Source organism: Prorops nasuta, unplaced genomic scaffold (genome assembly GCF_024137725.1).
Source record: "Prorops nasuta isolate Cenicafe-Biocafe unplaced genomic scaffold, Cenicafe_Pnas_1.2 PNAS00020, whole genome shotgun sequence".
NCBI lineage: Eukaryota > Metazoa > Arthropoda > Insecta > Hymenoptera > Bethylidae > Prorops > Prorops nasuta.
In genome coordinates this window covers 1,818,349-1,839,920 of record NW_027116817.1, presented here as the reverse complement: position 1 = coordinate 1,839,920, position 21,572 = coordinate 1,818,349, and the positions used below count along the sequence as shown (strand labels likewise).

Sequence of the window (21,572 nt, the reverse complement as noted above, 5' to 3'; positions counted from 1 at the left end):
ATATCATCTATTTTGTTTGATCAGTAGACGTATTTTTTAGGTAGGATCCGTAAGATAAATTCAGATGAGATTCAACACGTGTAAGCACTTGCTCGCTCTCGTGTTGCTTGCCAAAAGGTATCTTTACATAAGCGAAAATAGTCCAACCAAATTTACCAAATCAAAGCCAGTGGTCAAGTGCGTATCTATTAAATATACAAAATATGTACAATACGTATCTGAAAGCAAATATTCAAAAGAGGTTCCACAAAGTCAAATGGTACAATTTAATATCTCTTAAACTTACTAAAAAACGAGTCTTCTCGCACTTATGCTGTGTAGCATTTTAATAAACAGTGGATGTTTTATACATGTACCATTTAACTAAAAATTTCACGATATATTTGAATTTGAAATCTTGCTGTATACGTGTTAAATGGCGAATGAATGCAGAGCAATTAATCGCCCACATCACATCTCAGCAAATATTACATATACAGATAAATTAAAACGAGTTTAAAACTCGTAAATATTTGGATTGAATAGTACGTTCAGATATTTTGGAAATCTTTCAACATCAACTACAAACACCCGCAAAACGTAATATAATTGTATCTAATATACTCAAAATGGGCTATATATAAACTTTTTAATAATCTAGCTGATGTTAATATAAAAATTCAAATTTTTTTCTTGAAATTTTTAACAATTCGTCTCTATAATACAGTTTTATTATAAAATGCTTGTTTCCAGATACCAGGTTGTTTGTTAAACTCTACACTGTAAAATATCACATAATAATTATTTAAATGAAGATTTCATGTTAATTAGATAATAAAGAGGATACAATTTTTTTGCATTGCATTCGTTTGAATCGGTTTATATTTTAATTAAATCACTTTGACAGCTACTTTAAACAATGATCTAATCCATGCCCAGATATTTCCATTATCCTGCATTGATTACATTTCTTTTTCCACCTATAACAGTAATATATTAACAAAAATAGATATCACTTAATCTCTCGCATGACACATTTTATGTTTAACCAAAAAAATTTCATCTTCAATTATGATAATTGGTTAAACGTGTAACTCTACTCTACCATTATACATAGTTAGATGCTGTTTTTATATAATGCTAGTTACATATATGTAAATATTATTATAAAAGCTATTATATAACTATAATTTAGACCCAAAACAGAACATTTTTCCACATAGAAAGATAGTTTAAATTTGAACGTCATATATTCTTTCTAATGCTTTTGTATTTAACATATTTAGACAGGAAAATCAAATTTAAAAAAAAGCTTAAATTTATCATAGCTATTACTAAGGGTCATAAACTATTATAACAACACCTGTCAATTGTATTATCTTTTAACGCTATCAAGTACCATCTAATAAATTCATGCACATATGTTTAAAAAAAAATGACCTGTCTTCCATAAAATTATAATGATTATCTAAATTGTCTAAATGTCACAAACAAACAAAACTGCGCTATATCTAACAATCAAACTAATTCAGTTAAATATGCAATGATACATGTATTAATATTGAATTATTATTGCATTAATGGATGAAACATCAACGAAAATTAATAATTAAATTATGAATCAATAACAGAAAGCTTATCATATCATATTTACCTTCTCAGAAAGTTCTCTAACAAAGTATTAATGAAATATATCTTATCTATAGGCATATATATAAGTACAAACTCCTGCTCTAAACTAGTCCACTCTACTGTGAGAGTATCATCATGTTGAACATTGCCACATTTGCTGTTAATTTTTTAAAATGTAGCAGAAGCAGCTTTTCCACGGCTTACCTGCAAAATATATTTTAAAATACAATTCAATTATTATTAAAAAACCTATTGATATTTTCTCATGATACAAAATACATCTATATATATAAAAGTGTCGTAACCATACTGTAAAGTTGCTGCAATGTGTAATTCGCATAAGGTGGAAAGAATGTGTTCAACGTATGCCTTACAAATAATAAACGATTATAACAGAGGCAGCATCAAGATTTAAACATTATGTTGTCCAATAAGCTCTTTGCTAGTCCAAAAAAGCCTAAAAAGTCATAGTGCAGGAAATGAATAACTAATTTATATAATGTAACAAAATAGCCAAAGGCAACTTATTCCAAAGTTGATAATAAGTGCAATATGTATTCACTTAATATAGTTTTATCAATAGATATAAAGTTACCTGTAATTTAGATAAGACACAGTAGCAGACAGGCTACGTACAACATGAATTAAAGTTAGCTAACAAATTTAAATCAAATCTTACAACAATATGAGAATGACCAATCGTTGAAAGATTGTTAATCTCTAGTGCATTTTCCTGAATAATATCTCGTGCAATCATCATATTCTACAGCTACTTAGAGTTTCCTGTAATATAAAAACAAATTTTCACAAAGAAATATATAGCTTTAATATATTAGTACTCATAATTTTAATATTATAAAATATCTCATATACGTATCTGAAAAAGTTTATTTATTTATTTCAGTTGAACCTTTCTCAAACATACATACACAAACTCAACTTAAAAGTTAAACCAGAGATGAAACGAGAGATTGTTCATGCCGTGTCCTGAAGCAATCCTTGCCGGTAGGCGGTGCTTCGATTCCCATCGTAGGCCCGAATTTATAGTCGAATCTTGTATCTTGAGAGCTGAGTGAGATATGAGACGCTCTCAAATCTCAAGTCGTAATTTTAGCACTACTAATGGGAGATCTGTTATGTCGTAAGTTTATGGCCCAATAATTAGGATTTGCTGGAGCTGCTGTTTTGTTTAGTGAGTCAATACCAGTCAATACTTCAATAGGCATTAGCTTCCGTTAGCCTGTACATACAAAACCAAAAAAAAGGAAAGCTGTATTTTTTTGAGTGAACGAACACGCTTAAATTTGTTCGACGCTGCATAAGGTAAAGGGTAGTTTAATTTAAAATTATTAGAATATTAAAGTAGAAAATTGATTGTGTTATTTCTGCTTTAGTTTCTAAAATTAAAGGTCACATTATGGATGATAATTATGATGATGAGGTAAATATTATCAAATCAATATTTTAATTATGAAATAATTAATTATTTTATAAATTTGTCTTAGCTGGACGATTTGGAAGATTTCCTTGATTTTATGGAAAGAAATGCAGAAATAATGCCTACAATAAAAATGAGAAAAAGATATATAAGAGATCAGGCAAACCCATTCGAGTTTTACAGCGAAGGTGCATTTTTAAGCAGATTTAAATTTTCAAAGGATACTATGATACATTCAATATTGCCATTGGTAGAAAAGCAGTTGCATAAAGAAAATAATAAGGGCTTGCCAGTTCCCCCATTAATACAGTTACTTATGGCTATTCGTTTTTATGCCACTGGCAATTACCAAGTAAGTAATATGCATGCAAAATTAAATTTATTTCTTTTCAAATATTCATTAAAAATGTTTGTGTTGTTTGCTATGTTATCTTACTTAATTTATTAAAAGCTTTATATATTTTAAAAATACATTTTTCATAAAAACAGAAATTTATAAAAAAGCACAAACAAATCTAATAATATATATCAGGGTAATCATTATTTGTCTGATTACTTAAAACTTTTAATTATAATCTAAATATATGTGTAATTCAATTTTCAGACAGTAATAGGTGATTTAAAAGGATTTTCTCAAGCTACTGCTTGTATAAGTGTAAGAAGAGTGTCGGTAGCGTTTGCTGAAAGTTTGCATAAGTTTATACATTTCCCTAATAATATTAATAGTCAACAAAATAATATAAAAAGTTTTTATCAAATTGCTCGGTTCCCTAATGTAGCTGCTTGCATTGATGGAACTTTGATAAAAGTTCAATGTCCTTCAAAAGATATTGGAGAGGTATTCCGCAGTAGAAAAGGAACATTTGCCTTAAATATCATGGTAAATATTTATATTATTTCTTATATTTGTGCTTCAATAATTATAAAATTTCAACATAAATTTATTCACTAGTGATTCCCACTAAATTAATAAGTAAATAACTGTAAGGCCGCTGTTGGCCCTGCAGGCGAATTTTTACATATAGATGTGCGACATCCAGGAAGTACCCATGATAATACTGCGTTTGAACGCAGCAGTTTAAAGTATCTTTTTGAGCAGAATCGAGTAAAAGGTAAAAATATAATAACAGTTATATATATTTCATTGAAGATTCTGTAATTGACATCACTTATTTATTAGAATAAAAAAAAAGAATATGCTAATCAATTAATTTTTTAAAATTTATTAGGTGTTTTATTGGGAGACAATGGATATGCTTGCCAGCCATATCTGCTCACACCAGTTCTGAATCCTATCAATGAATACGAACGTGCTTACAATAGCAGTCATAAGAAGACTAGAATTACAATCGAAAGAACATTTGGAAGATGGAAAAGGAAATTCTCTGCATTGAAAAGAGGACTTCTTAACAAAATTAATAATTCTATAGCTATAATTTGTGCAACAGCTGTGCTATGGAATTTACATATTTCATTAAATTACTCAGTTAACCTATTTGATAGTAACATGGATGTAGGCTATGCTCCTTATTTAGATAGAGATATACGTAGAAGCCTCAATGGTTTGGATTTTCGTTTAGATTTCATAATACGTCATTTTGGGTAACTATTTTTTTTCATTAAATCAGTTTAATATAAAAACTATTATAAGTGTAATAAATTTATTTGAGACACAATCACATTCTTTTTCTTTACATCCTATATAAATTTGTTTATAATATAATCCAAATTTTGTAATTAATATTATTCAACTATTATATCAGCCATTAGAATTTATATTTAATAACATCACAAAATTTCAGGCCCATATGGACAGAATATTAATATAAAAAAATTATATCAGTTAAAGCTTTGATTTATAATTTAATCTAAACATAAATTAAGTGACTGTTTGTAATAATATAAATATGTAATCTTATATAAAATAATCATTAATAATACATTTATTATTTAAATGTCATAAACTTTAGGGAAAATAACTTAAACGAAAATTGCACGCAATAATATGAACTTAACCATTTGCAGGACTAAATTGCATTTGATACGTATAATACTTCCAGAGATATCGTAAATATTTAGAACATTAATTCAATTTTAAGTAACTATAAGTAATAGAAAGAAACTATAATGAATACAACTTAGCATATACCCATGCATATAACACATTAATCCGAATAATCTGCATTTGCACTTTTATATTTGGTTTCCCAATATTTTACCTGAGCTTCCATGGCATGCAATCTAGACTTGGAAGCGTTTTTTTCTATTTCAAGTATCTCATGCTTCTTTTTCCAATATTGAGTTTCATTTTCAACCACTTTCATTTTCTCAGAATGTAATTCTGCTTGTTGTTTTATATAGTCTTTAACTTTAGCAATTCGAATGCCATGTTCTATTTCAATTAACGAACCTTTCTTCTTATCCTTAAAAGTTTCTTCATTCTTCCACTCTACAGATAAATATGTACATATTAAAAATTGTAAAGAATTAAATGAATAAACATTTCTACTGTTGAGTGTACAAAAATTATCATTCGTGTTATAAAACATACAAATGTAATAACCTTTTATTTTGCTTGACTGATTTTCCAAATTGTCCAATATGAAAGAATCATTAACTTTTCCAATACTACTCAGTAGTGGCCGTTTTCTACAATTGACTGCAAAATCATTGCAATATATATTAATAACATTAACAATATTGAAATAAAAAGTAATTTGCACAATTATCAAAGTATTCATAATATTTAAGATAATTGATTCAAAGAACAGAAAATAAATGAAATAAAATTATAGAATACAGTTTTTAGAATTATTTGAAAAATTACTACCAATTCATAACATACCTTTTTCAGAAGATTTAACATATGGTCGTAATAAACTGCCAGAATTCTTTGAACATACTCTCAGTACATCATTAATTTCAGTATATAACTTTTTCTTTTTATTTGTACAATAATTTTTTAAATTATTTACTTTTAATACTGCTGAAAAATTATAAGTATTGCATGTAAATAATTAAAATTGTGTATAAAGTAGAATCTAACTGCACCTTCTGTTTTTTTATTTAAGTTATAATTGTCTTCAAGAACATGTTCAATGGGGGGGGGGGGGTCGTCAATCAACTCTTCCAAAGAATTATTTGTATAGTCATTATAATCTGAAATAAAATATATCTAAAGAAGTGGATGCGTGTTGATAACGACTATTGATTAATGGCTATCTTATATGACATACCTTCCATTTTTCCAGTACAATCGTATGAATTTTCCAGAGTTAAATTTATTGTAGGAACAATAGCACGCACTTGCTCATTTAAGTTTTTATCTGTTTCAATAATCTCCATAGGACCACCTCCAGTTCGCAAAAGCTCTTGTTTTCTTTTCGATTCAGCTTGTCTACATCTACATATGGATGAAAAATTATTGATTCTCATGATATTAACACTTTCAAATACGCACTATATTAAAACAATGAAATTATAGTGGAACATAGTGAAATTGATAAAAAGTTTACCTATATTTTAAGTTTGTCCAACATCTTTTCAATTGACCTTCTGATCGTAAAGAAGTAACACCATTACTGTTACAAAGCTTAGCATAATCTTCAGTAATTGTTCTCCAGGATTTATTTTTTAATATCATGGAAGGCCCATCAGTTTTTGGGTTCTCAATAATATTTTTATGTTCATTGACAAGCGATATTAATAACTCTTTTTCTAATTCGCTAAAAACTTTGTTTTTTTTTTAACACATTGCTGGAGTCATAAACCTAAAACATGGTATTAATCATAATTATTTTGCTAATTTTAAACTACATAATTTTTTGTAAATTTATATTTTAAATATTGATTTGATAATATTTACCTCATCATCATAATTATCATCCATAATGTGACCTTTAATTTTAGAAACTAAAGCAGAAATAACACAATCAATTTTCTACTTTAATATTCTAATAATTTTAAATTAAACTACCCTTTACCTTATGCAGCGTCGAACAAATTTAAGCGTGTTCGTTCACTCAAAAAAATACAGCTTTCCTTTTTTTTGGTTTTGTATGTACAGGCTAACGGAAGCTAATGCCTATTGAAGTATTGACTGGTATTGACTCACTAAACAAAACAGCAGCTCCAGCAAATCCTAATTATTGGGCCATAAACTTACGACATAACAGATGTCCCATTAGTAGTGCTAAAATTACGACTTGAGATTTGAGAGCGTCTCATATCTCACTCAGCTCTCAAGATACAAGATTCGACTATAAATTCGGGCCTTTTAGCTTCCAGATGTGTGGCCGCACGTTTGTGTTCCACAATTAAAAGGAAATAAATTACACGTTCTATCTAGAGTTTACTCTGGGATTTTATTGCAATTTACAGCACTTAAAATACAGCTCTTTTTCGCACTGGGCAGTTCAATGCAAGCCACTTTATTCTTAACGGAAGAGAGCAAGTCGGTCAGGGAGGTCCCCTTTTATACCCCGCCGGTCGGGTCAAAGGTGGCGCTGTCCTGTCGGCGAACGGTTGGTAGCCGCGGTGAGTTGGTAGCAGTCTCCACTTCCTGTAGTTCTTGACAGAGTTCTTGTATAGGGCTGTGTTCGGAAATTCTTTATGCGGGTAAACCCGGGTACATTCGAGTAATTGGTGGTGGGGGTCGGGTTTACTTAGGTTAAGAATGGTTTTCCGAACAATACAGGCGGGAAATTTTACATCAAATTTAAACGGATTATGATAGGGATCGTCAGAAAAAATTGAAATCTTAATTCCACCGTTAAGAGTTTTGTGGTATAGCACATTTTTATGTGAATTTACCACATATAGTATTTAATATTTGTTATGGAGGAGCGTAAGAAAGAAATTATTGCCTTTGCAGTAGCTGCTGGTGAACAATTTAAAAGATCAATTTTTTTTCTTTATGAAAAAAGTAGTGATGATAGTGACAATAATATTATAGAAGAAGCTAATTTCATGGAAGTTTCGTTAAGATTTAAAAATCGAAACTGTCGTGAAGTAAAAGAACAGCCTTATTTCACTGAAATAATTCCTAGATTTAGCAATGAAGTGTTTCGTTCACATTTTCGCCTGATCAGAAGTTCATATGAAAATTTAGAATAAAAAGTAACACCTCTTTTAACGCAGATTTCAAGACAAGGAAGACCTATGATTCCAGTAAGGAATCAACTTCTGTCAGTCATCTGGCTTCTGGCAACTCCAGATTCATTTCGGTATGTAAACTAATATGAATGTATAAGAAGTAGCCTTACTTGTTATGATTATACTCAATAAATAAATATTTTAGTTCAGTTGCTGATCGCTTTAATAGGGCAAAGTCTGCTTTACATGACTCATTTATTAGAATTGTTAAAGCCCTAAATGACATAGCAGATGAAGTAATTTTATGGCCAAAAAGGGAACGACTAGTTGCAGTAAAATGTGGATTTAACAAGATTGGTATTCTTCCTGATGTTATAGGTGCTATCGATGGAACACACATCCCTATTCTTGCTCCACATGTAAGACCAATTTATTTTATAATACTCTTTTAATTATCTTTTAATTAAGTTTAGTAGTAATCAAATTGTTATGCTTAGGTTAATTTTGAATCGTACAGAACAAGGAAATGTACATATGTTATTACTTTGCAAGCAGTTTGTACTACGGAGTTGGTGTTTACAGATTGCTTTGTTGGCAATGCGGGTTCTGTGAATGATTGTAGAATTTTTAGAAACTCAGACTTATGGAAATGTGTAATGGAAAATTATTCTGAGTTCTTCCTAAATAATGAATATATTATAGGAGATAAAGCCTACCCAGTTTTGACGTGGTGTATTACACCTTATATAAATAGGGGGAATTTGACTGATGTATGTATATAGGTTTAAGGTAGACAATTTTTTCTATTATTTACCTAAATTTATTATCTTTCCAGTTACTAATGTATATTTTAAATTTATATAGGTTAAAATCAAGTTTAACAATGAGTTATCCAAAATGAGACAAGTCGTGGAAAGAGCTTTTGCTCTATTAAAAGGAAGATTTCGCAGACTCAAATATTTACATATGAGCATAGAATATCTTATTCCTCATGTCATACTAGCCTGTTGTGTATTGCACAATCTGTGTATAGAAGGAAGTTCTGATGTATCTGACGTAACCAATTATTTAATTGACGAACAGAATTACAATATTACAATGCATTCAGGAAACTTAAATGACAGCGAAGATGACATACCTGTGATTGATACTGTTGGTTCTGCAAAGCGTGATTATTTGGCTGCATTAATAGCTTAAAAACTAATAATGTAATTATTTGACTTATATTCTTAATTGTACTGAATGTATATATGTATAAATGAATAAAACTGTTTTAAAATATATTCTTTTTATTATTTAATTATTTCATAGAGTTAAAATATATTAAAATATATGTAAAACTCAGATTAATTAGTTATATCTATTAAACTTTAAAAGCGCTTAGATAACTGTTCTAATATCACAGAACACAAGAAACAATAAAGAAAATCTATTAACTATTACTTGAAAAATTAATAAAAAATAATATAAATGAGGCGTGCAATGGTAATATCTAATGAATAAAACGGTTTATTCACCTAGCTTAAGATCACATGTTTATAACCAAAATCACAGATATATATAAACTTAACATATAATTATTTTTGTATTTATTTAAATTTTCTCAATTAATTTTTTCATCATTTCTTGATATACTGTGATGGCATGTTTTGATGTGGATATAAGTTCTTTATGACGCTGCTCCCTTGCTAATTCTCTCTGTCTGGCATCTTCGCGTAAAGCAACAGACCATTCTCCTAATTCTTTCTGCACCTTTGTTTTTCTTTTCTTTTCTTTTGGTGTATCAGGCTTATACACATCTGGATTATCTTCATTCTCTGTATCACTGCTTTGTTGTTGCCCTGTAACTTGTGTTCGCTTTCTTAAGTTTGAGGTCAAAGACACAGGTACAACGAAAGGTTTATTTCCCAATATTTCTTCCATTTCCTCATAAAATTTAAAAGTCATTGGACTATTGCCCGACTGTCTGTTATGGTCTTTTACCTTAACATATCTTTTTCGTAATTCTTTAAATTTATTTTCACATTGTACACCAGTGTACATCCATTGATTATTCTCAGTTTTAAGATATACAGCAATTTTTTTCCATACTTCAGCAGCTTTATATTTACTGCTTTTGAAATCATTTGAATGCTCTTTCCAAGTGTTAATCAAATACCTTATAGCATTTTCATCTTTCCAAGATGCTAAAAGAATTGAAAATCAATATTATAATAGGTCATAATAAATATTATTGATTTTACTAAGATTACGTATTATAAATTTATACCATGAGTTAAATTCTGAGTAGTAGGCCCTGCCAATGAATTTGCGAATTCAAAGCTTTGCCTATTCGCTATGTGCAAACTAAAGGAGGGGATACGGAAACGTATCGCAGCGCTCATGGTGGCAAAATCGGTAAACGTTGCCGGAAAATATTCTAATTCTATTGTGATTATTTAAAAAATGAGCCATACAAATTGTTGTGTCGTCGGCTGTAAAAATAATGGTATAAATAGTGGATGTAAGTTTTACAGATTCCCATCTGCACGACATAAGTTGCAGCAAAGGGAGAAATGGATCTCAGCAGTGAGAAAAATAAAGTAAGTGATATAACCTTAGTTATTACTAGGCCAATATTTTGTACTATGCTACTTCAATAAAGAAATCAGTGTAATATTAATTGTATAAATTTAGCTCTGATGGATTACTGTGGATACCAAAACGATGGAGTTATATATGTAGCGATCATTTTATCGGAGGCGTAAAGAGAGATGAAATAAATGCGCCAAACTATTCTCCAACAATATTTCCGCCAATTTATAAAGTAGACGAAAAAAAGCAACAAGCAGCAATTAAGAGGTACGTTTTCGTAAATAATGTTTAATTATAGCTATTATTTTTATCTTTATATAGGAAACCTTGTTCTCTTCATCAGATATTAAATATGAAATAAGAAAAAAATGCTAAATGATTAAAAACTTAAAAAGCTGTTAATTTTCGTACTGATATTTTTCCAGACATTCTCGGTTTATGATGCGCAGACAAAAGAAAAATGAGACACCCCACAGTCAATCTTTAAATGAACAAGACACTTCTGAAAATAATAACGCAATTGCGTGTAATGTAAATATTGAATTTATTAATGAATACCATACAAATGTGAATTATGAACCGGAACAAAACATAATACTTAAAATAGTTGTGGATGCGGAATGCCAAGCAGAAATATTTTGTAAAGATATGCAGTTTCAGATAACATTAATTTGTAATAGATTAGTGTTTTCTGACAAAAGTTATTGTGATGTTGAAGTTCAAACTGTGATTATTACAGACTCTAATCCTACAATTTATATAAGTCAGAAAAAGCTAAAAAATAAAGGATGTGGTACAGCACCTAAGTCATTTGAAGATAAATATACTGAAGCCAAAATTGAACAAGAAAAATCAATCTCTTTTTTTGCTGGATTTACCACAATACAAAAAGAGCAACAATTATTGGATCTCGCAGGCACAACGTTTGAAAATTTTTATTTTTTGTTGAAGAGATTAAATAAATCAGGAAATAACAGCAGGATTTCACAGGAATATAAACTGCTCATCTTCCTGATGAAAATGAAACTTGGGTTAACATTTTCTGCACTCAGTGTTTTATTTTGTGTACACAGAACATCAATTTCCAAAATTTTTTATACTACTTTACACCATTTAAGTTGTGCTACATCTGACTTAGTATTTTGGCCATTTAAAAATGTTGTGAAGAGAACAATACCAGATTGTTTCAAGCCCGATTATGCTAATACTCGAGTTATAATAGATTGCACCGAATTTAGAATAGAAGTGCCTATAAGTGTTGAAAATCGAGTTTATTGTTACTCTCATTATAAAAGAGGTTTCACGGCAAAACTTCTGGTTGGAATTACTCCATCAGGCTTTATCTCTTTTAAATCAAAAGTTGCTGGAGGTAGAAAAAGCGATACTCAATTGACTGTAGAATCAGGTTTAATAGATTTGCTAGAAGAAGGTGACGTAGTTTTGGCAGATAAGGGATTCCCAGAAATAAAACAAATACTAGATAACCAAGGGAAAAGTGCAACAGTTGTTATGCGACCATTTTTGGAAAAAAAGGGTGAATTTACTGAACAGGAAACCAATGAGACATACAACATAGCAAAAGTTAGGATCCACGTTGAGAGGATTATGCAGAGACTACGAACATATCATATTTTAAATAAAATACCTGAACATTTATTTAATAATATTGACGATATTGTACATGTTTGTTGCGTTCTTGTCAATTTGCAGCCACCAATTATTTCTGCGATAAACGATAACAAAGAAAATTCATAAGATATTTTTGTGTCATAAAGCAATTTAATGTACTTTTTTTATTGTTATAATAAGTAGTAACTATTGATAAATAAATGTTTTCTTTAAAAATACTTAACGATTCTTTAAAAATTTTATTTTGACTAGCAATTACTTATTTTTAATTTTTATATTATTATAAGCTTTGCTTAAATCAACAATTTATAAAGATAAAACAATATTAAAGCTTTTTTTCATTACAATTAAAAATAGATATAAAATATAAAATAGCAATACTGATACAGTCTTATGCTAATACAAATTAACATTAAACTTCAAACAATTAAACTAAGTTTTTGTATTAATAATGTTATTTCCAGTAAAGTGACGTACACCTTCACCTTTAGTTAGATCTTTTGAATCATTTCGTTGTATATTCTCTAATTGAACTTTGTTACATAAGGATGGTAGATAATTTTGAAAGTAAAATTGTTCACACTTTAATATTACTTCTTTTATAAACATTTCATTACGAGAAACTGGAATACAAATGCTTCCATTCTTGACAGGTGTATAAATAAATAAATCACACAACTCTATTTGAGCAATGTACATTTGTACTTGACACTGAGTATAATATGTTGTCTTTTGTCTCAATTCAATTACCCCATCATATAACTTTAAATAACTAGGATAAGGTTTTTTTGCAATAAAATCAATTATAGCTTTTTTTTCACAGCTACTAGGACACTTGAACTCTACGATTTTACTTATTTTACTATTTTTTAAGACAATACCGTCCAAACTGGCACATAACCATGGTTGTTTTTCACTGACTATAACACCCACTGTTTTTACTTCAACTTGGAAAAGACGTTCGTACTCTTTTTTAGCATCGGTTTCATGAATTCTTCCATACCTTGTGGCAGCAACATCCAATTTCTTTGGAAACATCTTTTCTCCAACTATTGCTTCGATAGACCTAAACTTTCGACTTTGAATACTGTAGACATCCTTACTTGCTGAGATTCTTATATATCTCGCCTTAAACCATGTATCACATCCTGATTGCCTCACAGTATTCAATGCTAATTCCAAAATTTTATCTCTTGACAAAACAATTGATTTTTGATAAAAATAATTTAATTCCTTAGAAATATTTTGCACTTTTGAATAAACTTCATACACATTACATGAAAGTAAAGTATTTACAAGACTTTTGCATTCTTCTTTTTGTAAATTTATTTCTAGTGTTTCTAGCATATCTTGCATTAAACTTTGAACACATTCTTCATCATCATCTTTTATAGCTTCAAGTAAAATAATTTTTAAATGAGATGAATTGTGTAATTCTGATATGCTTACACTAAATGGGTTGACTGTCAGTTTATTTTGAGTAGGAAACATTTCATTAAAATATCTTCCTTTAGCATACCTTTCTTGAATAGCTTTTTTTTCACTTGGTCGTCCCCATAATTGTTCATAGTTCGTTTTGGTTAAACTATTATCAGAATTTATATATAAAATTAGTGCTGCCAAATGTTTGCATCTTTTACTTTTGTTGTATGTACAAGTACAACTTGTTGATTGTATATTCCTAGTACTGTCAATCTGAAAAAATATTAGGTAAATATAAATCATTTTTATGGAGTTACCTCATGCTTTTGTTTAACTTCAAACTTACATATAATTTTACAGAATATGGCATACAACTAACAGAAGCTTGTCTTATAACCTCAGCTTTTATCATATAACTTATTCCATTTTCTCTCAGTTCTTGAGCATTAATTACATGATTCGCATCAACTAATCTTTGCCCTTTAGGCAATGTTTGAGGCTGAAAGTTTATTTTATGGGCCACTTTCCTGAATCCTGTACGTAGTATCACAGTCATGTCTTACTTTATTTTATTACCTAATTATATGAAACTCAATATCACAGTAATGTCTTATTTTTTATTAGTATTCAATTATGTCAAACTCCATATCAAAATACACAATTTAATATTAATTTAATTATTGAATATTAACTGGATTATAATTTTTTCCTATGGTTACCGTCGTACATTTTCCGGCAAAAGTTCATGTTTTCAAACCACTAGGTGGCAGCATCAGTTTTTCACATAGCGAATCTGGTCTAGTCTCAGATGATGATAATGTATTTTCAACACAATCACTATTATTAAAGCTTATTGTATTTTTAATATCAAAAAATTCTGCAATTTCTTCTGAAAGAGGGACTGACATTAAGCTTCCATCTGTATAAAATAATAATAAAATATTATATAACTTTTTCTCTTATAAATTAAATAATATTTTATTACTTACTTATTGTATCAAGCACAAGTAAACATCCTTGGGAATCATATATTGGCGAGTTTTCTTCCGTTGTGCATAATTTATGTATTCCTTTTAATAAATTACAACACTCCATTGTTACTTTTACTTTTTTTTAAATATATAATTCAGTTTAGTTATTCTCGTTATTCTGACCGTTTCCCAGCTAACATTAAATTGGCTTATTATATATGACCTTGCTATGAAACTTATGATTGTTTATGATTTATGACGATTAGAAATGTATTTGTGGTGTAGTCGTTAGTGTTGTTTGCCACAGTTACGTCTGTAGTCACATTTAAATATACCCGCCTTAATAGTAAGTTACCTAAATTACCTTAAAATTTTAAGGTGGAAAAGTCCCCTCTTGAGGTGCACCTAAATGACTGTACTATGATTTCCGAACACCTCTAACAGATTTCACTCCAGTATAACCCGACAGTTTCCGAACGGCTAAAATTTATTGGGATCACACTAGAGTGCACCCGAGTGGTGTTTCCGAACGCAGCCTAGTTGGTGAAACGCTAGTGTCGCCACAACGGTAGTGTGCCATTTGTCCCAAAAAATTCAGACGTAGTTATGGCTACTCTATAAATATGTGAATGTGACGGAAAATTAGCGGAAGTAATGCTTGATGCGCAGTAAATGTGCGCAGATAACCTACTGTTGACATAATAAATTCTGTCAAATTAATAAAATTAAAACAAGGTTAAGAAAAGGATTTAAATGAGAAGAGAAAATGTATAAAAATATAAAGCAGTAATATAGGAAGGTTTACTATCGAATATAATTAAGATACGTATATAACAATTTTTATATTTTTAGCAGCTATAAATATATGTTTAAAAATACGTTACTTTGTGATTACTTTTTTGATTTCAGATAAAAATATTAAAACGATGCACTGGTAAATGGTGATGAGATATGTGAAATATATATGGAAAATTAACGAATGACAGGATATATGTTCAAAATGCAATATTGCTTTACGTACTGGATATTTCACAAATTTTCTACACATTGGGTATTATAGTTTTAACTGTCTAAATGAGCTGGTCTTTTCGTAGAAAGTATAACAAGTATATATATCCATAATATACATATGGATTACTTTCAATTATAATAAGCAAAAAAGGCTTCTAAATAAGATTTGTTTATTTACATGGTTTAATTTTTACAGCATTGTAAGATATGCAAGACATGAATGAAAAGGGATGCAGAATTTTATGAAGAATGAGAAAATTATTTTAATAGCACGCTTCTTCATACAGTGTCATTAGTCTCCATAACTATATTTAGAAAATATAACTAAGGCGAATAGAAGAAAACAGGGATAAGATAAGCAAAACTATCAATCATTAAATTAACAATTGTTGTATAGAATGCGTAGCAATATGCCTTGGACCTTAATCAAGAGTAGTGAGAGACGTTTCTTCTTACATTTTTACAAAAATCATTATATTATAGCATAGTTTCAGTGCTTTTAGAATAAATTTATTACCTGTCGTTATTATTTTAAGCTTAAGATATATATGCTATTGAAAGGAATATGAAAGTCAGTTTAATTTTTTTAAACGTGATGTCCCATTTTTCATATTACAGATTTGACTTAACTCGTCTGTAGAACTTTATAAAACACTATGTAGTAGCTTACCATTTAATGATGTTTATTCGATATACTAAAAAAACGCATATTATCATTTAATTATATTTATAATATTTTGATTATAATGGATAAAATTTATATTTACAAAGAAAATTATAAATAAGACAACTTATAATGCTTTGCATTAAAAGGCAACAAATTCAATGTTACATTAACGTGTTTAGTGACGATTATCGATTAATTTTTGAAAACGCATAACATATATTATCAAGTAATCGTTTTGAACGAAAATAAATAAATAAAATGTTTTTACTCTATCTCATTGAAAAATAATTAAGTTTAGTTGACGTTCTTTAATAAATTATCCGATAATTTCTGCTAATAGCAAGTTTTCATAAAAAAAGGGTTTATTTCATTTTGCTTCTATTTTCTTCCTCGTTTGTTCATTAATCTATAAAGAATTTTCATTCGAAACCTATAATTGTTAACAATTTAAAAGATTATGAATATGCATATTTAATTTTGTTTGCAGCTAACATTACAAATCTTTTGTGGTTCCATTTTAATGACACTAAAATTTTAATATATTTTATTGGAAAATTTGTCAGATTTTTAAAAAATTTTTTAAAAAAAGTTTGTGCATTATCATAAAATGTAACTTCGAAGCAGCGTAAAAATTCTTAATACTAGGTGGGCTATTTAATTCGCAAATTTGTTAACTTCTTTTGGATAATTGTATTTCATAAAGATGCATATTGTAATAAGCTCTACTAATTATTTTAAACAAATGCATTATCAGATAATGAAATTATTGTTATTGTAATTCTGTCTGCTGGTTTATTAAATACGTTGTTATTATTTTTTAATCCTTATTGTATGTTGTTGTGTTTTTGATTTCTCTCGTATATTTAAATATCACCTATTTTTATGTGATATTCGATCTCTTTTAAAATATATTTTAAAATTCTATATGTATTGAATAAATTAATGTAAAAATTATGGAATTTTATTATTTAAGATGTCCATATCTGTATTCATTGCGTTATAATTTTTGCATAATCAGGTATGGTGTTTTTTTATATTTTTCATATACATGTATAGCTTGAAGATTGTTATTGATAAATGTCGATCGCTTTGCAGTTATTCCATTATTAGTCTAACATTATTTTTTATAACCCCAGTTTTAATTATAAGCGATGGATAAAAAAAAGAAATTAATGCCTACTGTTTTGTATCCAGATGGATATATTTACTATAAAAAGCATACTTATACGAAAAATAATGGAAACCTAATAACGTAAGTAAATATGTAAACTACCATGGACTAAAATTATGTTTAAAATTATAGTATCAAATATATATATAGTAACCCTGATATTTTTATTATCTTTAAATATTGTATAAATTTAATATGTAAATTCAAATTTCTTCATAGATATCTTAGATGTGAAAATAAAAACTGTTCAGGTACTGCACAGATTATTCACGGTCGTGATTTTAAAAGTATGAAAAATCATAATCATCAGACTAATGATGATTTTAAAGAAAGCTCACGGTTTAGGAAAAAGCTACTAAAAGCAATGAGTACCGGCATAGGTACACCAAAAGAAATATACGATTCAGTTGCATTGAAGTAAGAAGAATAATATCTTGTTGTATCAGAGTATATATACTATTGTGTATTTTCAGAAATCCTACTGCAGCAGAAACTTTACCCTATAAAATAATGAGACGTACTATGAATAACTGGAAGAATAAACATGGTCTTAAAAATCCAAAGTGCTTAGGACAATGCGAATTGATTATGGGCACTAGAAAATGGCAAAAGCTATTGAAATTTAAATTAGATGGGAAACTACGCAAATTATCGTTTTTCCAATTTCAACACGATAATAATAACGCATCAATTGTTTTAACAGATAAATATTTGATTAAGAAACTAGAATGTTGTACAATTTTTTCAATAGATGCGACATTTGAAACAACTCCTTCAATAGAAAATGCCAGTCAACTCTTGACAATTATGGGAAAATATAAGGAAAAGGTTAATATGAAATGTTTTATTTATTTCATTTTTAATATTTTCAAATATTTCAAGAATTGTGTTTATACTTAATCATTTTTGTGACATTTTAGTTTATTCCGATAATATGGGCTTTAATGCCGAATAAATTTGGAAAGACGTACGTCCAAATTTTTGAATTTATAAAACAAAAAATAATGATTTATTTGGAACCTCTACAATGCATTTGTGACTTTGAAACTGGTCTACATAATGCTATTAGAACGGTATTCAAAAACTGCCATATAACTGGCTGTTACTTTCATTTTATACAAGTAATATTATCTACATAACGTTAAGTCTTTTGCATCCATTCTTTACTTTCGTATTTCAATTAAACATTTTACTATTTGAAAATAGAGTTTGCGAAAAAGGGCCAGGAGACTTAAAATATTTGAAAACACAAAGCATGACCTTAAGTTACATTCGAAAACATTAATTTTATTCAGAAAGATATGCAATCTGGCTTATTTGCCAACAAAGTTAATTTCAATAGAATTTTATAAACTGTTACATGAGGCACAAAAGAATGAGCTACTTTATAAGTATTTCATGGCATTTTTTCGATATTTTGAAAAATATTGGTTAAATATTGTTGATACGCAAATCTATAGTATTTACCGGTTGAAAGATAGCACTAACAATTCTCAAGAAAGGTACCACAAATTCTTAAAGATAAAAATGGGCTCACACCCTACCCTTCCCAATTTTATTTGTAAGTGAATAAACTTTATTCTATTATACGGGTATTTTAAAAATGAAGTGCATATACATTAGGACAACCATAAAGAAAAAAAAGCCCGTTGGTTTCATTTGGTTAAGAATGTTGAAAAAATAGGAACCCTATTTTTATTTTTAATTTTTGATAACCGTTAAATGGTGTCGATATTGTTCTTAAAATTGCAAATATAGATTTATTGAAAACGATTCAGCGGAATTATAAAATAATATAGTAAGCTTTAAAAAGTACTTCAGATAATTTACTTAAATGTATACGTAATGAATTTTTTATTATATTCTTGTACCTTATCTGAAAGGCTTTTCAAAGCACTTAATTTATAATTTCGCTAAGTCGTTTTCAATAAACACACATTTTTATTTAAAAAAAAAATCGGCACCATTTAACGGCTTCCAAATAATCTAATATAACATATAGGGTTCCTATTTTTTAATCATTCTTAATAAAATAAAACCATCGGAATTTTTTTTATGACCACCCTAATATACATACATAGATACATTAAAAATGTTAAGATATTTTACAAAATTAACGAGACACTTTTTGAATATTTGAAAAGAACTATATAGATTTATAAAATCTTAAAATGTCTAGATAATTACAAATATCCAAACTTTTACGAAAAAATTCCTATCACGTAAATAGATTAATTCACATTTAATACTCTTAATTAAAAAAAATGTTTTTTTACAGTAAAACTAATTGAGATTATAAAAATTAATCACATTGAACTGAAACAAATAGATAAAGGCTATGGGAAAAATATTGTACATAAAAGAAATATGAACAGTTCTTTCAAAAACTGGCTTTGGGAAGATAATGAAGGAGGATGGGCCACCTTAGAAAAGAATTTACAAATGAGTACTTCGGAAAAAGAACAAACGAAACACTTAGATAATTTTATAAAAGTTTCAGTGTTAAAGGATAAAAACATTATTAGTAAAATACAGCGAATGTTAAAAAATAAAGGTAAATACATTGTCTTTTAATGAAATTATTAATAATGGAACGCTAAACAGCTTTCATCTAAATTAATTATTCCTATATTTTCAGAAATACTATTTGAATTTATTCATTCTTCAAAAATAAGAAGAATCACGCATGGTATAGACAAGCATTTATTCATGTTACGAGGTACAGCAGATCAAAATATTTTATAGCAAAACAATATTTATATGTTTTTAAAAATAACATAATTTACATTATTCGTATAATAATTGCTTTTTCAAAATATAATAGTTTTGCTTATCTTATCCTTGTTTTCTTCTATTCGCCTTAGTTATATTTTCTAAATATAGTTATGGAGCCTAATGTCACTGTATGAAGAAGCGTGCTATTAAAATAATTTTCTCATTCTTCATAAAATTCTGCATCCCTTTTCATTCATGTCTTGCATATCTTACAATGCTGTAAAAATTAAACCATGTAAATAAACAAATCTTATTTAGAAGCCTTTTTTGCTTATTATAATTGAAAGTAATCCATATGTATATTATGGATATATATACTTGTTATACTTTCTACGAAAAGACCAGCTCATTTAGACAGTTAAAACTATAATACCCAATGTGTAGAAAATTTGTGAAATATCCAGTACGTAAAGCAATATTGCATTTTGAACATATATCCTGTCATTCGTTAATTTTCCATATATATTTCACATATCTCATCACCATTTACCAGTGCATCGTTTTAATATTTTTATCTGAAATCAAAAAAGTAATCACAAAGTAACGTATTTTTAAACATATATTTATAGCTGCTAAAAATATAAAAATTGTTATATACGTATCTTAATTATATTCGATAGTAAACCTTCCTATATTACTGCTTTATATTTTTATACATTTTCTCTTCTCATTTAAATCCTTTTCTTAACCTTGTTTTAATTTTATTAATTTGACAGAATTTATTATGTCAACAGTAGGTTATCTGCGCACATTTACTGCGCATCAAGCATTACTTCCGCTAATTTTCCGTCACATTCACATATTTTATAGAGTAGCCATAACTACGTCTGAATTTTTTGGGACAAATGGCACACTACCGCCACAACCACTCCCCCCTGAGCTTGCGCGCCTGCGCAGTGTGTCAGTTGTCATGGCGGACGGGTTTGAATCATGGATGTAAGAACAACTTCTGGATGGAACATAAAGCCGGGGTTTGGACGAGGGGAGTGAAACCTTAAGGGAGGGAGGGGCCGTCATCTTACCATGCACTACTAATGCTGCCACCTAATGGTAAAATCTGATTATGGAAATGTCGTGAAACGCAAATTAAATTATTAGATATTAAAAAAAAATCGAAAATTTTTAAACAATTTATTTGCCTTGAAATAATGTTAATTTATTCCGAAAATGTCTTTGACTTAAAGACTCATTATTATTTTTTTTACAAAT

General features: G+C 28.5%; 5 protein-coding genes across 5 annotated transcripts; 2 read left to right on the top strand and 3 right to left on the bottom strand.

Annotated features, from left to right (window-relative positions):
• Positions 1–5,214: 5,214 nt before the first annotated feature.
• On the bottom strand, positions 5,215–6,919 carry LOC136780812 (myb/SANT-like DNA-binding domain-containing protein 3). The gene is made up of 6 exons (XM_066739357.1): positions 6,915–6,919; positions 6,565–6,774; positions 6,286–6,452; positions 5,895–6,035; positions 5,613–5,708; positions 5,215–5,498 (listed from the first exon to the last, which is right to left on the bottom strand). Exons 1-6 carry the CDS (start codon positions 6,917–6,919, stop codon positions 5,215–5,217), a joined length of 903 nt encoding a protein of 300 aa, XP_066595454.1.
• Positions 6,920–7,885: 966 nt separating this feature from the next.
• On the top strand, positions 7,886–9,340 carry LOC136780811 (uncharacterized). The gene is made up of 5 exons (XM_066739356.1): positions 7,886–8,110; positions 8,189–8,274; positions 8,349–8,562; positions 8,641–8,913; positions 9,008–9,340. The coding sequence occupies exons 1-5, from the start codon at positions 7,886–7,888 to the stop codon at positions 9,338–9,340; spliced, it is 1,131 nt and encodes a 376-aa protein (XP_066595453.1).
• A 396-nt stretch (positions 9,341–9,736) lies between these two features.
• Positions 9,737–10,527, bottom strand: LOC136780810 (uncharacterized). Its single transcript, XM_066739355.1, has 2 exons — positions 10,413–10,527; positions 9,737–10,329 (listed from the first exon to the last, which is right to left on the bottom strand). Exons 1-2 carry the CDS (start codon positions 10,525–10,527, stop codon positions 9,737–9,739), a joined length of 708 nt encoding a protein of 235 aa, XP_066595452.1.
• Positions 10,528–10,588: 61 nt separating this feature from the next.
• Positions 10,589–12,472, top strand: LOC136780809 (uncharacterized). The gene is made up of 3 exons (XM_066739354.1): positions 10,589–10,725; positions 10,820–10,984; positions 11,143–12,472. Exons 1-3 carry the CDS (start codon positions 10,589–10,591, stop codon positions 12,470–12,472), a joined length of 1,632 nt encoding a protein of 543 aa, XP_066595451.1.
• Positions 12,473–12,778: 306 nt separating this feature from the next.
• Positions 12,779–14,324, bottom strand: LOC136780808 (uncharacterized). The gene is made up of 2 exons (XM_066739353.1): positions 14,115–14,324; positions 12,779–14,041 (listed from the first exon to the last, which is right to left on the bottom strand). Exons 1-2 carry the CDS (start codon positions 14,322–14,324, stop codon positions 12,779–12,781), a joined length of 1,473 nt encoding a protein of 490 aa, XP_066595450.1.
• Between the last annotated feature and the right edge of the window lie 7,248 nt (positions 14,325–21,572).